The 20948-nt window shown below is 28.5% G+C and overlaps 2 protein-coding genes across 2 annotated transcripts; one reads left to right on the top strand and one right to left on the bottom strand.

Annotated features, from left to right (window-relative positions):
• Positions 1–774: 774 nt before the first annotated feature.
• On the bottom strand, positions 775–7178 carry LOC113863436 (glutathione synthetase, chloroplastic-like). The gene is made up of 12 exons (XM_027497018.1): positions 6875–7178; positions 5799–5968; positions 4332–4407; positions 4032–4162; positions 3384–3506; positions 3212–3292; positions 2904–2984; positions 2735–2804; positions 2097–2218; positions 1523–1662; positions 1249–1441; positions 775–1167 (listed from the first exon to the last, which is right to left on the bottom strand). Exons 1-12 carry the CDS (start codon positions 7049–7051, stop codon positions 1044–1046), a joined length of 1488 nt encoding a protein of 495 aa, XP_027352819.1. The 5' UTR covers positions 7052–7178; the 3' UTR covers positions 775–1043.
• Positions 7179–14917: 7739 nt separating this feature from the next.
• Positions 14918–20149, top strand: LOC113863874 (kinesin-like protein KIN-1). The gene is made up of 15 exons (XM_027497635.1): positions 14918–15031; positions 15178–15280; positions 15506–15549; positions 16239–16268; positions 16345–16467; positions 16563–16588; positions 16719–16800; positions 17835–17876; positions 17961–17994; positions 18386–18461; positions 18531–18750; positions 18837–18928; positions 19217–19331; positions 19405–19578; positions 19865–20149. Exons 1-15 carry the CDS (start codon positions 14918–14920, stop codon positions 20024–20026), a joined length of 1437 nt encoding a protein of 478 aa, XP_027353436.1. The 3' UTR covers positions 20027–20149.
• The last annotated feature ends 799 nt before the right edge of the window (positions 20150–20948 follow it).

Below are 20948 nucleotides of genomic sequence, written 5' to 3'. Positions count from 1 at the left end.
GATTAATAATTTAATATTATAATTTTTTTACACTAATAATATATCAAAATTAAATACTTTTACTAATATCATTAATGAATAAAAGGTTTTAGTTACCTTAACTTTATAAATAAATATTCAAATTCTTCAATCAATAATAAACACAATAAAATATATTTGTAAATTATTATTATAATATTTTATTTATTAAATTATATTTATGATGTTTTACAAAAAAAAAAAAGTTCATGTACGCAAATTTTAACATTTCAACTTATGAAGTATTATTATAATATTTTCCCACTTTAAAAATAACATTTAATATTATTAATAGACTGAATCATGTCATATTTTATAATTTTTAATAAAAGTTTATTATATATAAACTCTTTTTTTCTGTCATTATATATAAAATATTTCTGTATCTATTAAACTATTATTAATTTTTTTTTATTTGCAGTTGTATTTCAAGCCCAATGATTAAAAAAATAAAAGTTGGTTCGAAGTACGTTGATCAGGATTTGGTTTTTAATTGTGCGTGTTAAAAAATTTGGGGAAGGAACAAAGTTCGTTTCAAAGATGTCTCCATCTTAAAGGGATTGATGCATGAAAAATCTGTTAAGAAGTTGAAAGCATTCAGAGTCAGCGAGAGACTTTAATTTTAAAGGCAATATTGAATCTCTACGGAACAAATTCGTTCAGTTCAAAAGAATTCAATGATTTTGAAAAACTCCGGAATTTCCATGTGGAAAGTCAGTTACGTTTGGTATTGCTGTGACCTGGACATGACTTTGAAAAATAAGAGCATTTTTATTTCTATTTTTGCTTCATCCTCATCACAAATTAAGCAAAATCCATACCATATCATACTTGACTAATGTTGATGCTTGTTTGGTTTAAATTTGAGCAGAATTAATTTTGATGAAATTGATTTCGAGTCATCAAGATACAAGGGTAAGTTAATTTAAAGCAAACATTTTTTTATTGGAACATGTTTTTATTTATTTATTGGATGGTCCTGAAATTATTGATTCAAAATCTGAGGAAAGGGGCGAGAGGCTCTGTCAAGTGAGGTACACAGTATCTACTACTCCAAAACCAGGTAAAACTCCACCTTCATCAGATGATGATATTTTTGTACGCACCATATAGCCACTTTCCTTATTAATAATAACCTTATCCTTATTCCTGCAAATTTCATTTCATCTATGTCAGGCGCATTGCAAATTTAAGTTAAAATTGTGAAAGATATGTAGCCAAGCAATGTACCTTAAATAAGTACCAAATATCCCAACTTCTGAAATGACATGACCTTTGGTCCAACTACCATTACGCACCAAAATTGCTGCAGAACTTGCTGGAAATATCCTCTGCATAAGGATATAAGCTGCATCTTCTTGAAAACCTGCTTCCTGCAATTTTAGGAGGGTGTCCCTTAGAGCATCACCATAAATATTGTTTCCTGAAAAGTTATTACAGCCATTAAGTTTCTCTCATTTGATTTGGAACAAAGTCAGAAATAAAAGTTTAAGTGGCATGAGACCTCCTCCTTCTCTTTGGGGCTTCATTACAAATAACTCTGGACTTTCAATTGCTTTTCTTACAATTTCCGAGTCATCCAAACTCCACAACCCTGCGAAGCATTTGCGCAGTTTGGCAATATCCTCTTTGTCTTCAAAGAACCTGCTTACAGTTTTGATTCAAGGATTTAGGGAAGAGATATGAACCAGAAAAACAAAATATGATACGCCAAAAATACAAATTAGTCATGGAACTAAGACTGTTTGGTTTTAGAAAACGTATTCTGTTTTTCAATTCTCAATGATCTCACAGAATGAACAATTTTTTTTTTCAATTTACTAAGGAAGGGAGTTGTATCAACCCTTTAAAACAATAACTTACCACCTATCAATCCTGCAGGATACAATTATAATCATATCATTATTAAGCATGAATTGGAGAGAGAAGATCCTGAAGGATGTCAGTTACATGATAACTCACTCAAAATTGTCCATAGTCGACTTTCTTTTAAAGGTATATGTGAATTGATCAACTGCTTTCAAGCATGAAGGATTAAATAAGCTTATAAGACATAAAGAATAATAACTTGCAGATACCTCTCAAGAACACCAGGCTTTGCAAGTTCTTGTTGAATCTTTTTGGTGCCAACCAAATGATAGGATATTGAAGGACATTTGATAGCAGAAGATCGTTCCATCATTAGCCTAGCTCTCCATTCCTAATTATTGAGTAAGAAATACCCAAACCATAAGAACTCGTTGTCAAAATAGAAGGCTTGTCGATATTAAAAGATGAAGCAACTTCAGCAGGACACATAATATGTGGCAGAAGACAGTCAATGGTAGAAGATAATCCATGGAATAGTCCGGATGAGACAGGTAAGATGAAAAGCAAATCAGGTCTTGTTAGTTTAAGAAAAAAATCCGTTATACTGACCAATCTCCAATGAATTTTGCTTTTGAAACAACTTTTTTAGAATCCAAATATTCAACCCTATTTTTCTACATAATATTGAAATAAGTTTGGTTACCATAATCAAATATCAATTGCCTATACAACACCATTTCCTAACAGTAGTCATATATTTTGTTTTTGCTACAGAGGTCATAACGAGTTCAGTGGGGTAACCTTTCCTAATGTTTCAAAGGAGTGTACGTCAATAGAAAACAAAACAGATGTTTCTGCATTAGGTCACAGTTTTTCAGTAGAAATAAACTGAATTCAAGTTGCTCACTGATTCTGAAGGATAGTCAACCGGTGTATAGCCAGCGCGGAAGTAAATGACTGCAATTGCTTGCCCATCCCTGCAAGTGCCAAGAAATTATATTTCTGCTGTCAAACAAAAAAAGTAATTAAGCAACAAACTAGCAGAAAGTCAGTTTTTCAAGATAAAGGCTACATACACAGAAAGTGTCCCATCAGGCAGAATTTCTCCTTCTCGATCAATTTCTCCCAGTGTTTTTCGTATGGTTGTAATATGATGCGTATTATAATGTTGAGGATGAAAAACAACCCAAACATGTACCAAGAACAAAATGCTATAACAGTTGTTTGTTCTTACTTCTTACAGAACAACGTAGTTTTTTATCCTTTGATATTACATCTGATGACCATAACTATACAAATCAGAGAGTCCACTCTGCTAGATAGAAGAAAAAATGAACATTTTTCCTTTTGTATCATAATTATAACTATTATTAAGAAAGGATATTTTTCTCTTAGAACTGCAGAAACAAAATGCTGGTCGTACATGTTTCGTTCTTCAGCCTGAACCACAACCAGAATTGCTGCCCTGTACAGAGCCATTAAGAAATATAGCATAGAACCAAAAGCAGCATCAGGACTGCAACAGAAGGTGAAAAGAAAACTTTCTCAAAACTGACCTGGGATTATTATACTCACTCCAAGCTTTAGCCAATGCCTCTGCATATTGATCGGTAGCATTATTGGCAGGAACCCTTTTGGAATCTAGTCCAAGGAATTTTCCATAGTAAGAAAGTAGGTTCCTGGAAAATGCCAACTGCTATAATGATACATCCACATAATAAATTTTCGTCAATGCAAATAAACCATCAGGGTCCATATGAATAATTTCAACGGGAATAAAATATGCATTAATATCAAAGCAACTGCTTTATAATCGCCAGATAAACTTTTTTTTTTTGTGTGTGTGTGTGTGTGTGTATAACAAGGATAACCCCCCAACAAACGACTTGAGATTAATCTTTTATAGACACAGAGGCCACCAAAGTGAGTTTTGCTTTTTCTATCAAAATATTTTTCATACACAAGGCCAATAATTAAATCCCTATTAGCCTACTTAAGGGATATAACTATTTATCAACTATTATTTAAAATAAGCCCATAGTTGTATTATTCCTAAACATATATGCATCTGTATTGATAATGAGAGTTCATATATTCACTAAAATAAACCCATTGTTGTAATGAAACAAATACCTCAAAACATTATTAAGAGATTATAAATTTGAGATGACAGCACAATATTTGAAATTTACAACTACACTTACCTATGAAGTCCAGTCATAAGACAACCAACAGCAGCAAATGATGTGGAAATAGTGTTCATCTCTATTTGCAGAAGTGATTTAGTCTTCTCATCGATCATATAATCTGAACGAACTAATCCCAAGCGTATTTCCTATTGAAATTATGGCAAGAGAAAAAATAATCAGTCCCAACTAAATATATGAGAACAAATAGTTCATATGAAATAATATTGAAACAAATAACATAGCTAGAGTAAGCACAAAAACTGATCCTCTCTTAATACTCTCAGCGGTACAAATGTCCTACTAATATACACCTACCTCTTTTTTGTGAATCTCCTGCATCTTGGAATGAATATCTAAAAGTCTAGAGGTGAATTCGTCTACTTTCTTAGTTCTGCATTGAGATGAACAGAGACATATTATATCTAATCAAAACAATAAAATAAATTGAACATTGTAAAATAAAAAAGATTTTATCCCTTAGGACTAACTTTAAGGATTTAAAAGGAATACATTTTTATTGAGAAGGAACAAATTTATTGTATTAAAGTTATAAAATACAATAAATATATTTTTTTAATGAAATCTTACTATTTTTTGTTCTGTAAACTCAATTCTAAATATTGGGGTTAATATTTTCTTAAAGAAAAAATATTAGGCAACTAAAGGTAACTACAAAATTTATATGATAGAAAGAAAGACTCCAATGGAATGTAACTGCTCATGGCATCTAATGCAATCGATCATTGAAAGCTGAAGTTGAAAAAATGGATTCAAGAACCAATGGATGTAGTAAACCGTGTTGGAAGTATCTCAAAAGGAATAAGTCCCACATTGATCATGTAAAGAGCCCTTAAAAGCTAGACAAGATAACATAAAATAGGATTGTGAGAAATTTGAGTTTGAGCATATAAGTTTAGATAAAATTTGTGTTTGGTAAGAGTAGAACTTGTATGTAATTTATTGACTTGGTCAAGTCAATAAGTTTGAAGAACTGGTTAATAAATAAAAAATAAAAGAGACTTTCGAAATTTAGAGCTTTTAAAAGAAACATTTAACTTTCAAAAGACTATTTACCCTTCGCACAATTAAAACTCTACCTAAATATGTTAATCTTATTGACTTTGTGTTCTGTTCACCTTCATAATAATTCCTTTCCTTTTTTTTCTCCATTTTTTTCATATATTTCATTGTCTCTTTTATCCAGATATATGTTATATTAAAAATCATTCCTTATATACGTTTATAGTTAACTTATTGTTTTTTTATGGAATTAGATTTGTATTTTTTAGGTAGTACATCCATGAGGGATAAATATTTATTGCATTCTTATTTTTTCTCAAGAGTTATTTATTTTAAGATATGAATAAAAGTATATTTTTATCTTTCAATTGTTCAAACACTTTTTCTTCAACAAAACCCTTAAATTTAGCTACTCTTCCTTCTTTAGTTTGAAAATTGTTTTGCTTGGCATTGAAAATCAAATAATTATTTAATTAATTTATTCGCAATAAATAAATAAATAAAATAAGTAATATCTAATTTTAATAGTATATTTTTTATGCTAAATATCTAATTTTAATATTATATTTTTTTAAGTCATTTAACATAAACAAGTTATTTGTACAACTAGTTTATAATAAATAAAACAACCTTAATTCAATAAGCTTTTATTTGATTACAAGTTTTTAACAACAAATTCATATCTTTCAAATTGTTTTTTGCTGTAAAAAATCAGAGTTGAGTGACTTGATGCATAATATAGCAGCACGAAAATAATATTACCTGGAGAGAGATTCCTGGAGAAATTTTGCATCCAAACTCACCCGATCAACAAGTTCATTAAACAGAGGAGCTAACTCACACGCTTGCCTCCAATTACTTTCAGGATACGGCGGGGGTAATAAGGCAAACGGGAGGTGCACCAAGCCCACACCAGGAACGGTTCCTGATCTCTATAATTGGAAACATTGATCGTCAACATCAAATTCAGTTTCTCAACGAAGTATCTGTGTGAAGAAAAGAACAATCTCCAATTTTGATATGCCAATGCCTGTAGCACTCGTAAAACTGATATTATACCAAAAACTCTGTAATTTTGGACAGTAGAACCCAGTACAAATTTTCCTTCTTTCTCTTTCTTTTGCCCAATTCACAATCTAGATATTTCCCAACACTAACGTCAATTCTTTGTACAGTAAAAGATAATTGGTCAGATGTAAATTTAGCTCCATAAAGTAAAATATTTGTCTTAAAATAGACCAAGCACAAACTATGACCACGAGTGTATCTTGATAAGATTTTGTACTAACTTCTAACTTATCTTACTTAGAAAACTTATTTAATTAAATTATATTTATTTGATAAAATATTTTATTTTAGTAACTTCTTGTATTTTAATAGCGCTTTGTAAAATATTACTTTATCATAATTCCATATTTTAAATCATTTTATACTTACTAGCTAATTTAACAGTTAATTTTACTATATACTTCTAATTCAATCAATTAGCCTGTCAACTAATCTTGTCCATCACAACCTAAATGAAACGTGAAACTAATCATACTGTCTAGAAGGACAACAGTACCGCTAACGAGTAACCTAATCAATATGTAAATATTCTTAACAATAACTACTTTTAATTAAATCCTCAATATATGGTACCATTTTTAAGCTACTAAGTTATATTATTTTACTATTTTATTAGATATCAGTTGCAATCTACTAATATAGTAAAATGTAAAAATACAGAAACAGTGTATTGGTTAGACGAGTTTACTTTTAGGGCGTGACAAGCGATGGTAAGTTATTTTCAGCGATGGAATCCAATTATGCAGAAAGAAGCAACAGTAGAGTTTGACCTGAACAGATTTGTCGCCAACAAGGAGGCAGTTGAGAGTGCTCCAAACAAGAGCATCGTAAACGATGTTATCGAGCAGTTTTTGCTCAATGCGATGATAATCGAAGAGGGAAGGTGAAATGGAAGAATCATCAACCTCTTCACCAATAGCAGAGGTCAGAGTCAACGGTCGAGACATAAGTTTGAGAGGTTTTGGTGAAGAGAGTACCTGTGATTGGTGACGGAAAGTAAAGGAGAAGGATGGAAAGGTTAAAGTACGGAAGCGAATCACAGTAACCGGACAAGGCACGCAACCAGATCTACCTCCCATTTTCATCTTTTTTTCACTCTTTATATTTATATAACACCACAGCCACACATAATGTTCCAGTTTAAAAATGGATGGACTGCTCGTAAGTTTTTTTTTTTTTCAATATATTTTTTTAATGTGTATTCAAAATTTCACCCCAACAAAAATTGTAATCTTTTTTTTATATAAAATATACAATAATATTAAATTTTATAATTTTAAAAATATTATTTACTATCTTTTCATTGTATATCTTTGAATAGAGTAGCGGTTCTTTATTGCCTATGTATTGAGCCTTTATATTTGTTTTTCTCCTTATTTAAACAAAGCATGAAACACGCTTCTAAAGGTTGTTAGTTAATTAATCGATTACATACATTACAAAAGGAAGATTAGTTATAGTTAGATTTATTATTGAAGCTCGAAAAGTTATTAAAAACAATAAAGACGAATAATCATATAAAAAAAATTATGATTCTTAAAGATTGAAATTTTATTTGAGTTTTTTTTTTTTTGGGGGGGAAGTTTTGTGAATTTACTTGTCATTGGTGTAGAACAAAGTCAAATATTTTTTTCGTTTTATCTATGAGACGAAATTGAAATATGAGCAAAGATAGTAAAGTTATGTTTAGTACCTTCTAAATTTGATGAGTTGCATTTTAATTGTTTTGTTTTACTTGCATCATTATAATTGGTCTAATTTTTAGTTTTTCGTTCATTGATTATGAAAAAGAAACGTGTGTTTATATTATTTACGAAGATAGAGACAAAATAAAATGAATGACGTGATAAAAATATATAAAAATAAACAAAAATGAATGCTAGAAAAAATAAGTATATAATATAAGAGTTGATGGTTATGTTAAAATTACTTAGATTGAAGTTAAGTGATTTTCTTATAATATGTTTGAATACGCATTAAATGAATAATATGTGCATCTAAATTTAAATTTAAATTTAAATATTAAGTTTTAAATTGTTAAATTAAACTAGAAACTAAGTTAATACAATATATATTAAATACACATCTATATATATTTGTCTATTTATATTTATATATAAAATTAACTTCAGTTATTTATTGTTATATGTATTTATAATAAAGTTTATAATTGTTATAATTTAAAATGTTTAAAATTACATATAATTAAAAATTATAAAAATTGATTATAATATTTTATATTATTTTATAATTATTATCTCAATATTATATTTAATGAAAGTTTATTAAAATTGATTGTAGATAAAAAAAAATTTGGTTATACACCACTAAAAATAACAATAATAAACTAGTTGTGAACTATATTTAATAAAAATTTATTAAAATTAATTGAATAAAAAATTTCACCATAAAATATTAATTAAAATTATACGAGAAATAATCTTACAAAAATGAAATAAAATTTTTGATTTATTAGTTTTTTAAAAAAAAAATAGTAATATTACTCTTTTTTTTCTCATCTAGTTTAATCTAGATTCGATTCGCGTTGTACACCTATATGTGGTGAGTGAATCTACTACTGAAGATTTTTTGTATAAACAAAGACTTAAACCTAATACCTTACTTAAGAGATACTAAACCATTTGCTACTCAAATCAATCTCTAATAATAAATAGTATTGTTACTTTAGATTTTATTTACTTTTAAATTATATTAATTTAAGTGATATTAAAAATTATAATATATTTTGAAAAAAACTATATATATTTATAAAATTATTATTTTATATATTATTAATTTAATATTTAATGTATATTTATATAAATATAAAATTAATATAACTATCGATTAATTCAACAAAATTTCAAACAAATAAATTATTACAAATAAAAAGATAACTTTTATTATATTAATATATATTTTTTAATATATTACTAAATAAGTCTTCATCTTTACTTATATAAGTTATTTTTATATAAACATTTAAAAATCCATTAATAATATTATTTATCATCTTACTTTATTTTTATATTTTTATTTTATTTTGATAAATTATATTAAAATTTTATTCTAATTTACTGTAATAAATATAAAATTATATTATTTTATAATAATATCATGTATTATATTTTTTTTTTTTACTAAATTGTATCCAATTTACCAGTATTTTATCAACTGATAAATTTAAAATATATAAAATTAAGTCACGTAGTTAGCATATCATATATATTTATATTTTAAAAGTTATAAAGAAAAATATTTACAAAAAATATTTAAAAAATAATAAAATATTATTTCATAGATATATTTATATATCTTTTTATGAAATTTTAAATATATTAATAATAAATAAAATACAAATAATATAAAATTAAATTTGTTAAAGTTTGATTAATTGTATAATAGTTATGGTATATTTTTATAATTAAATATAGTTAAAATGTCTAAATTAATTTAATTTTTTATATCTATATTATTTATAGTTATATTTATATAATAGTGATGATATATTTTTATAAAAATCATATTCATACGTGAATTTAATTTATATTCATCTTTAAAATATTATCAAAAAATTTGAAATTAATCATATTATTATATTTTTTAAATTTATTTATTTAAATATATTTTATAAATATAGTCCCTATCTACTTATAATAAATATGTAAATACTTGTATTATAATTAATGTTTTTGTTTTTAAGTCAATATTAATATAGATTTATATTCAAGTGTGAAAAATTTATTAATTTTTTCAATTATGGTACTTATTTACTATTTTTTAATTAAATTTTTAGTTATTTATTATCACTTTATTATAAATATTTTTAAAATGTACAAAATATAAAAACTATTAATGTTAGAATATCTATGATTCTTCGTAAGGGTTTTGATAATATACTTACTATAACAAAATTAAATAGTGATATAGTAAATTCAAGTTCTCTTGTACTTAATTCTTTCTTATTTTGTCATTTAAATAAAATTATCTATTCAATTAAATTTTATAATGACACTATTTATTATTACAACTATAAATGATATATTATAAAAAAATAGTTAATATTATATTTTTTATCTATATTGTAAAAAAAATATTTCTTTCACAGTTAAAAATTTTAAATATAAATATTGCTATAAAAATATAAAATATCAAGTGATAAGGTAATTACTTTTTTTTTATAGATGGAAGGTTGTATTTTAATTTTTAATTTCAATCTTAAAATTAATTAAATTATATATTTTTAAATTAATTATATAAATACATATTGATAATATTAAAATATATAACTATTTTTTATAGTAATTTATTTTATTAAATAACCATGAAGATCTAAAATTGTCTTCACAGCTTTTAAAAATATAGATAATTCACATTTTTTTAAGTAAAAATAAATATTTACTTTAAAAATTGTAAAAGATAGTTTTACAGTAAATAAAATTTTAAAATTAATAGTGAAGATAGTAAAAAATAATAATTTATTTTATTATTTTTATTTATAAATATAAAGAATTTTTTTATTTGATATTTACATTTGAAAAAGAAAGAGAGTTTAAACAATTTAAGTATCAAAACGAAAGAAATTAACTTAAAAATAATTTGTTCATGAAGTGAAATTTTAACTATAGGAATACTGAATTTTTTTTAAAAAAATAATTAATGTATAATTTAATTTATATTTTATTTGTGTTTATTTCTCTTGGATTACAACTAAAAAAAAATATGTAAAACAAAAAATAACAATGAAAGATTTAAAAATTGATCAATTTTTATTATGTTATTATAAAAATATCTTTAAAATTTTATAGAATTTAAAAAATAAAGTATACAAATACTTTGTAAATTTTAAAATTTTTCATTATATTATTCTTTCTTTATTATTATAATATATATTATCATCTTAAAATTGATTTGTTATAGTATCAACATGTTATAATTTAAAATAATATAAGGAATAAATCTGTATGTTAAACAAAAATATTATTATTTTTTACCTTCTGTTTAATTTTTAATTCAATATTTTTAACTACTTTATTTTTACCCTGCTTTCTCTCTCTCTCATACAGTTTATTTTAAAATTTTCAAAAATAGATTAAAATTTTCAATCATTATTATTATGCATAATTTATTAATGTTGATAATATTTTATTTAATATTATAGTTATGATAAAAATTGTAAAATAAATCATTAATAATAATTGATATTTGATGATTCTCACTTATTTTATTTGTTATTAAATGTTGTAATAAATTAATTATGATATACATACAAATTTTTAAATTAAAAATAATGAATTATAATCATTAAAATAAATTAAATATTATTAAACATCATAATAAAAATAATAATATATTCACAAAATAATTGAATACTATTTGTTGTTAAAATTTTAAAATAACCTTCTAATTTACATATTTAATATTTTAATATCATAATTAATGAATAGGTATATAAATTACAATGATTTAAATTTAAATTAAATTTAACTGTTATAAATTATATTATATTTATGAAAATTTATATTTAATTATAATCAGTTATATATTACATGATCTAGAATAAAAATTATTATTGAGAAGATTAAAAAATATATAAAATATACAAAAATTATTATGTATAAGGAAGTATTTTATGATATTTTAAAAATGATTATTTTAATATAATAATAGTTATTATATATTTATATTTAAAATATAATTTTTTATTTATTTTAAAATAAAATAATTTAATAAAAAATAAACAAATTTATGCATCGCACGATTATATTTATTAGGAACATATTTACTAGTTTAATTAATTTTAGCTTGAAAATTTAGGATATAATATTCATGAGAGAGTAATTTTCGTGTGAATCAAAACTATATAATTTTGGTTATTCATGTTGTGATTCACATACATATTTTATATAAATTATAATTTTTTAACACACATCATCACATTAATAATAATAGTGAAGACCACATGCTCCTGAATTATACAACAATCCTATAGGAGGTAGATTAGAAATTGTAAAAAAAAAATATATATAATTATTCTAATACATATAAAAATTTACAAATATTATATACACACTAATCCCTAATTTCATACCATTAACATTACAAATGAAATTAACATATTGAGTTTGATTTGTCACAGAGATTAGAACCAGCTTTTAGAATTGATTGCAGAGGCTTTGGATGTTCTTCTTGATCCAAGGAATTATTAGATCTTTGGAGGGACTTGCTCTTTATTCTCACCAGGTAAAATGATCTCCTCCACGCTATCCTTAATGCTAAACATTTTCTTTGGAACTTGAGGTAAAATTGTGAGCATATTCTTTCCTGCCACCACATATTTAGTCTCATCAATGTTCTTGGATGAATTTTTCTTCTTTTCAGTATGCTTTGTCAGATGAGAAATAGAATCACCAAAATGATGACCCTCACATAGTGTTTGTGGGCACACCATTTTGTCTTCTTTGGTGCTACAACCCCTCTGTGAACCATTGCAAATTTGCACGTTAGTTGAGGTTGAACCATGATCTGGAGGTTGCCCTAAAGTCACTGTCTTCATAGCTTGTGAAACCAAAGTTTTCACGATGAAGTGATAGAGCTTATAGCATATGCCAAGATGTTGAAGGTGGAGCTCTCTCTGGTCCATGTGCTAAATTTCTAAATGAAGATATGAAGATGTGCAAAGGGAGATGTGGTGTGTCAATGAGTAAAGATGATTGATAAATCCCATTGGGTGCTTAGAATATAGACAAGTTAGTTTTAACTTGCAAGTAAGTGAAACACTACAACCATTTAGAAGAGATTCTTTGCTTTTCTTAGAAGGGATCATAGCCCCAAAATTTCGTACTCTTTTCAATAAAGTTGCACTATTTAATGTGAAAGTTTAATGAAAGAATGCACAGCGCTACTCGGTAACATTGTCTTCATCTCCCATGCGTCTTCCATGCACGCAGCCTTACTTGGTAAGATTGTCTTCCGTCACGCTCTGAACAATGCTGTTGTGTGGCAAGAAGCATCCCAAATATAATTGAGATTGTATATTTAATGAATTTTGTTTTATCTTTTTATACAATAATTTATTATTATTTTTTAAAGTAAAGATTAAATAAAAATGCATATGTTTTTTTTAACCTTAGAAATATAAAGTATTTTTATTTACCAAAATTTTTTAATGTGTTTAAATGAAATTTTAAAGTAAATTTATTCTCTTAATAAGAGAGTAGCTACCGAAACAAAAACAAAATCTCTTCTCACTAGATGGCTGGATGCATGCTTACTTGTGCAGATGGAGTCTAAAATATGTTGAAAATATTAGAACAAAGCCAGTGTATAAGTGGAAATTAATTATTGTTAATATTTTAAACTGGTCATGTCAAAAAGAATAAGTTTCATATTGCATAAACATAGATGAAAACCCTTAGGAATATATATGTTAGCCTTTGGGATGACTTTGTAAAAAGCTCGAGGCACAAGTTTAACTAACATCAAATATCAATTTTATGAAATTATATTTTAAATATTTTTGTAAGAAAAAATTTCATCAAATAAATAACTTTTACCTCTTTAATTTGATATTTCAATTCATTGCTTTTATATAATTTCAAATTTTAAACTTATTTTATTTATTTTCAAATCAAATCAAATAAAATAAATTCCAATGTAATTTCTAACATGTTTTTATTGTCAAAATTGGTAACATGTATAAAGACAAAAAAAATATTATATAAAAATATTGTATCCACAAAAGACTTTATTGTAACTTTTATTGGCCACTATTATACTTTTTTATATGTAAATTTTGTGAGTTGAGTTTAAAAATTCAAAATTATTAATTTTATATACTGAAAAACATATATATTAAATTAAAATTATAAAAGTGTAATACATATTCTTTTAATAAATATTTTTTATTTTTAAATATTTAAACTTAATTTTTAAAATTGAGATTAATATATTTTTTTATATAATTGATATGTATTGTACTCTTTTTTGAAAGAATATATTGTATTCCTTTTTTTTCTTTTGGTCTAGTGATATGTATTGTATCATCGTGGTAAGGAACACCAACAAGTGGGCTTTTACTCAAAATCATAAACTCGACCCAGATACAAGCCCACTACAACTGTTGTCAGAGAAACTAAGAGTGATTTGCCTTTTTATTGTTCCCGCCATAAAAAAGATCACACGCAAAGTTCATTTCACTTGGAGCAGGTTCTCTTTTCATCACCATTGGTGAGGTGGTTCTCTCTCCCCTTCCCATTCTCTATTCCTTTTGAATTGATTTTCTCACTGCATGCTGTTTAGTTGCCTAGAAATGTGAGAAGAAAAAGGCTTCTAATACTCTGGAATTATCCGCGTTTGAGAGAAGATTGCCTCTTGCTTAATCACGATAATTCAACTTCCGAACTTGTGTCTCCGTTAATAATATTATACATCTTCAAATTTATTTCTGATTCCATCTGAAAAAGCCTATTCAGGAACTATGAAGCTTCGAGATATTCCACTAAGATCCCATGCTGCTTCTGATGCAATGAATCCCAATAAAAGATGTGGAATAAGTAATAACTCTTGATGCCGATAACCGATTCATGGAGTGGAGACTCTTGTATATTGCAAAACCTTGTAGCTTCAAATGTTCTTTCAGTTTTACCGTGAAATCAAACATTGGGTCGATGTTATTAGGAAAACAACACAAATCTCTTTCAATTTTTCAGCAAGCTTTTAAATCTATCTATGGTTTCTTGTTTCATGAATAACTATATCTTCCATTGACAGGTTTACTATATCTTCCATTGACAGGTTTAAATCAACAATTCATGTCAAATATTACAGTTTGTGCGCGCTTTAGGCCTTCAAATTCCAAAGAGAAGCAAAATGGCAATGATTCCGTCTGTATTCGCTGCGTAGACACTGAAACTTTCATTTTCAAGGTTTTGATATGCCAGATTAAGTATCTGCTGGTTTTCCTTTTCTTCTTTCATTATTTACTTTAGAGCAGTGCAGTTCATTGCTCAAAAGCACAAAGTGCTTCACATATGTGATGGATTGTTTCATAATTCTGAATAATTTTGGTCAGGACGAGAAAGATGAAGAATGTGTTTTTAGCTATGATAGAGTATTCTACGAAAAATCTGAGCAAGCTGATGTCTATCAGTTCCTAGCTCTTCCCATCGTTAGAGGTACAACTTCACAATTCTCACTACGAATTTATAATTTTATATGTCCACGAAATGCAAAGATTCGAATCATCATTACTTTGAATGGCTTTTGCTTCCTTATGATATGGCAACTTCATTAAGGTTAAATAGTTCATCAACTTTGGTTAGATGAATACCTGCCTTGGCTGTAGATTTATTTTTTCTTGATATTATGCTTTCCATTTTATGTGTATCTCCATGAAACAGATGCTGTTAATGCAATTAATGGGACGGTTATCACTTATGGCCAGGTAAGATATCATAATTTTGCATTAGCGTTTTGCTTTTGTCAAACTTTCAAAGGTATATGTGCTTATCCCCGACTGTCACAAGACGATTACCAAATCATGCATGTGAAAATATATGTGGTTTTTCTCCTTAAGAATGGCAGTTGTGTGTTGCGAATTGTGAAAAATATAAGATAATACTTTGCATCACACGCTAAACCATATGATCCTTTGCATTCACTAAGAAGTGGCCCTTTTCAAATTATTTTTGGTTATGTTTGACAGGGAAGAAAATTAAGAAAAAAAGAAGAAACGTGTAGATGAAACGCGAGAGATATTTGAATTGTTATTTCACGGTGTATCCGTGTTGAATTCAATGCTAGCTAATCTACAAGTAAGGAAAGGAAGCATGATGCAAAAACTAGACATTTCCCTTCTAAACATACACTCAAGAAAATTGGCAAATTATAAAATGCTGTTGAATTTACAGTTCTGATGAGAATATCAAGGAAATTAAGAAAACTCCTCTTGGGCTGTTTACTTTTAACTATTGACTTAAGAGAATATGCTACATATGGTTTTCCATTAGGAGGCACGGCTACAATTATTATTACATTTCTTTATTTTCAGAAGAACTCTTCACACAATTAATGAATCCATTTTTTCTGGACACTAATTGATTAAAGATTTTGGTTTTCTACAATCAATTGCAGACAGGAGCTGGGAAGACATATAGTATGGAGGTGGAAAATTATCACATTAAAATTATCCAGTAAAACCTTTAATGCAGCAATAGAAATAACTACTTTTCTGAAGCAGGGACCTGGTATACTTGAATGTGATGAACAGAAGAAGGGCCTGCTTCCAAGAGTTGTAGAAGGACTTTTTGATTCCTTGAATTCTTCAGATATAGACATAGCATATTCAATCAAATTGTCAATGGTACTGAGACACTTACCTATTAACACCACATCTAACTGGCAAAATGGGCTGGTTGTGGTAAGCCATTTTTATGATTTTGGTTATGATTTGTCCAGGTTGAAATCTACATGGAAAAAGTAAGGTATGCAAAGAACGAGGTTATATTCTAGTGGGTTCCGATTGGCAATTTCCTTAATTTTGTTGGAGAAGTTAGTCTTGATGTGAATTGGGATTTTTATGAATCTTCAGAATAACTCTATCCTATTATATAGGGACCTATTTGAATTATCAAAAGATAATATACAAATTAAGGAGGGTAAGTCACAAGGAATACTTTTACCCGGTGTTACAGAGGTGAGCTGTTTTTATGAGAACTTTATATTTCATTTCATTCTGAAGTTACTTTGTTGTCAACAATTAGGTATATGGTCTTATGTATAAGATGCTGAATGACAAATTTCACTCTTGAAACTGGAATCCCACCTATGTCCTCACATTCAATAACATATGTGTTGGTTTTGTTTGGTTAGCATATTCAATAAGATATGTGTTGGCTTTATTTGGTTAGCATTGTCCTTAGGATTCAGGAACTTAACCTGGCCTATGTTGCTTATAATGAGAGAGAGGAGTCCATTAAGCTTGACGTTTCTAGAAACTTCGAGGAAATAAAATCACGTCCTCTCTATTAGCATTAACTTTGGCCTAATGATAAACAAGTAGATTCAGCAAGTCGTATCAAAGAACTTTATTTGGGTTTGAACCCCAGAGGGAGAGGGAATTTTTGCCTTTATTTGGGTTTGTGGCCTTAATGTCTTGGTCCTATGACTGGGGTAACAAATGCAACCACATGCGGTTCTGAAAAACTTCAAGAAAGCACGACCCAAAAGAAAAAAACTTCAAGAAAGTAAAGTTGTGCTACTATGTCGTGGACTTAGCATCGCGGCTCATGACGCATGTAATTGGTATAGGTCCTTAAGCTTGATGTTCTCACGGACCACCGAAAAATGAAAAAAAGCTTGATGTTCTCAAAAACTTTTAGAAAGTAAAGTTGTAACCTTTCCATTAGCTATAACTTCTTGCGTTGTTGCAAGTGATTGATCCAACAGTGGGTGTCGAATTACGATTATGCACATACTCGTGTGCTTTAAGTTGAAGTAGTTAAGGCCTCGCTTCTTCAGGTAGCAACATTTGAGCGGCAGGCGAGGCACTACATGAGCCGATTCAGCAAGTAGGGTAGATTGGAATCGTTTATTATTTTTATATGCAACTTTAAAACTTTTCCTTCCTTATATGCACTGCAAGATAATTCATTTTACCAGGAAAAGAACTGGTGATTTCTATTATGTCATATACAACTGATGGGACCCCCCTTTGAACTTTTCCTTCAGATCACTGTACAGGACCCTGCTGAAGCATTGCAAAGCCTATCTGTAAGAAAGAAGCAAGTTGTATAGCATATTTCGGTTTGACTTTACAATGTATTTTGGCTTCTAATTCTGATCTCAAATATGTAGAGGGGGATAGCTAACCGGGCAGTTGGGGAGACCCGTATCCTGCTTTGATTCCTTTAGTCTATCATTCAGTGTTTTCATTTGAGTAAATCCTCGAATAAATTCTGACATGCACTTTAGTTTTTGAAATTTTAAAAATCTTTTGTTAAGATCTAACTTTCTAAAAATCATTCATTTTAATTTTAATTTCATTATATTTTTATACTTGAACAAATAAATTTAAATATCATTTTAATATTAAAAGACTAATAAAACCTTTAATATATTACTCGTTCAATCTAGAGCAATTCGAAAATTTACTCATTTTTAATTCGTAGTAATATTACAGATTAGATTAGGGTAAATTACCTGTTTCTTGGAGGGAGGAATAGTGGTAGCCTGGTAGGAAGGCACTTTTGTTCTGCAACCATCCTTTACAAAACATGTAGAAATGAACGTGGCCAGCAGCAGAAGTCATTGCATTTATATATTCACAATTCAGCAAGAACACATCGGAGAAAAAAGGTCAGACTTCCTCTTACATCACTGTGGTTGTGGTTGTAAATCATTCTTAAACACTGAGACTCTGAACAGGATGAGGTTCGGAAAACTAATTCTAGTGGACTTGGCTGGGTCAGAGAAAGTGGAGAAAACAGGTGCTGAGGGAAGAGTTCTAGAAGAAGCTAAGACCATTAACAGATCCCTGTCTGCTCTTGGGAATGTAATAAATTCTCTTACATGTGGTTTGCAAGGAAAAGCAAGTCATATCCCTTATCGCGATTCCAAGCTCACTCGAATTCTTCAGGATGCACTTGTTAGTTTCTCTGCTCATCTAATCCATAAAATCGTACTCGTAGTTCATTGAATCAGTACCGCCGACGTGGTATTTCTTATTCACAGGGAGGCAATGCTAGAACTGCATTACTCTGTTGTTGCTCCCCCAGCGCTTTTAATGCATCCGAGAGTCTGTCCACTCTTCGGTTTGGTGCAAGGCATGTCATTTTTTTTGCCTTCTTTTTCATATTTACGCTTATTTTACACAACTTGTGTATAATTTTGTTTTAATAATATTTCTATATGCATATACATAACGCATTTTATTAAATTATGGTTATATATTTAGTTAATGTTATTTGTGACGTAAATATTTTTATGAAGTAAACTAATGGCAATGTACATTTAAATAAATATTTAATTAGCATAAGTCAAATAATTCACCTTCTATACATCTGTACTACTGACGATCCTTGTTTCATTTTGGGATATTGAATTGCTAGCAGGGCCAAACATATAAAGGCGTCACCTCGTGTCAATTGCAGTGAAGAAAAATGCGACATAGGTTCTGGGGCTGCTTCTCCACCCAGTGACTACTCAAGTGCTAGAATTTTAAACAAGGTGAGAATATTGTTGTGGAATTTTTTGTATGTCTTTGTAATTAGAATTCGTAAAAAGACTTCTGTTAATACAGCTGAGGGAAAGATTAAATGTTCAAGATGTGAAATTACTAGAGGAATTGTTCATACAAGAGGGCATTCTCTTTGATCCTCCATCAGTTGAGGAGTCAGAAATAGAAGATCTTGCCTTACAGACAATATCCTCACTACAAGAAGCCGTGGAAAAGCTCATACTTACTGTTGATGAGGTACGGGAAAAATGTGGTAGAATCTTGCTGTAGATAATACTGTCTAGTCGCCATGAAACCTTTTAGGTTCTTTTCGGTTATGAGATTAAAATTTATTCTCTCCTATAAACTACCCAATTTTTACTTTCATCAGACATCACTAGCCCACCTCTATAGAACTTTTTACTCTGTTTAGTGCCAGTTAGAGCCTTGGAGATTGTCATTTCTTACAATGCTTGCATTATTTCTCCGATTATATCACTAAGTGAACTTAAATGTTTATTTTGTTGCACATGTAATTTTACAGCTTAAAAGGGAGAACATCATTCTCAGGGCCAAAGTTGATGCCTCCACAAAATCTCTGTTCTACAAGGAAGCAGAGAATAGTTCGATATTTCAAAATATGATTTCTGGTATAGTGATTTTTTTCTTTCGCTGGTTGGGTCACATTTCTTCCCCAAGACGATGAATTTATCTGTTCTCCGCAGATCATGCCTTGCGAACCTTTAAATACTATCAAAGGTGTAATGGTCCGTTATATGGTTACAATGGATAAAATAATAAATATGCCTCATGCTGATTGACTTATTGTTGGACATTTTGGAGGCATACATGATGAGAAGGCCGATTCTGGAACTTCGTGCACTCATGTCATTGACCACAATCAAAAGAATAGTTTATGAGTCTGTTTCTAACCCAACAATTGTTTTATAAGAATAATCTGGTATAGGTGGCTTTCTTCTGAAATCTCTCTCCAACGGATTCAACCAGGTCATGATTTAATTTCTTGATGACTACAATGTCGTCGGTTTGGCACAATAGTTCCATAATTCACTGAGTAGCAAGAAAAAAAGAAAGTTCGATAGGCTCACAGCATGACACGGACCATTTGAACTTCTCTAATAGGTCTTCAAGTGTTTGTCTGTCGAAAGGAAAACGTTTTTTGAGGGACAGCTTTTGTTGTCTTCAATTTTAGATAACCTTTTTAGTGAGTGTTTCAGACAATGTAACTGCAGCCTGAAAAGGGGTTAAAAGAATATAATAAGCTGTGCAGGGTAAGAGGCACTGGATTCTGTGGCTGTGATTTGTGCATTGATGCCTTGATATGCAACTTAATCTGGGTCTGGATTTCCTACATCAATGACGTTAAGCTGATCTGCTGATGAATGAGTAAATCCACATTACCATTTATGTTGCAACCTACCATTCACTTCAATGATTTTTGATTGCAAGGGATAGAGGCACCGTATTATACAAAGCAGAATTATTTAAACACAAGGGAAACGATTGCCATAAGCCCTTATCAGATCTCCGAATGTCACCCTTCAGAAATCTTTCCAAGGAATACTTATTGTGGAGTGTAAACGTTCACGGTGGGCACCAAAAAATTG

Source organism: Abrus precatorius, unplaced genomic scaffold (assembly GCF_003935025.1).
Source record: "Abrus precatorius isolate BTA unplaced genomic scaffold, Abrus_2018 Scaffold3, whole genome shotgun sequence".
Classification (NCBI taxonomy): Eukaryota; Viridiplantae; Streptophyta; class Magnoliopsida; order Fabales; family Fabaceae; genus Abrus; species Abrus precatorius.
Note: the sequence above shows the minus strand (reverse complement) of the source record. Positions and strands in the feature narration are given on the sequence as shown.

Coding starts and splice junctions, on each gene's coding strand:
- LOC113863436 (XM_027497018.1), bottom strand. CDS start 7,051: ATGTCTCGACCGTTGACTCTGACCTCTGCTATTGGTGAAGAGGTTGAT. Junction 4,163..4,331: donor AGGAGATTCACAAAAAAGAG/GTAGGTGTATAT, acceptor TAATTTCAATAG/GAAATACGCTTGGGATTAGT. Junction 3,293..3,383: donor AGTGAGTATAATAATCCCAG/GTCAGTTTTGAG, acceptor GGCTCTGTACAG/GGCAGCAATTCTGGTTGTGG.
- LOC113863874 (XM_027497635.1), top strand. CDS start 14,918: ATGTCAAATATTACAGTTTGTGCGCGCTTTAGGCCTTCAAATTCCAAA. Junction 16,589..16,718: donor ATCTACATGGAAAAAGTAAG/GTATGCAAAGAA, acceptor CCTATTATATAG/GGACCTATTTGAATTATCAA. Junction 19,332..19,404: donor GTGCTAGAATTTTAAACAAG/GTGAGAATATTG, acceptor CTGTTAATACAG/CTGAGGGAAAGATTAAATGT.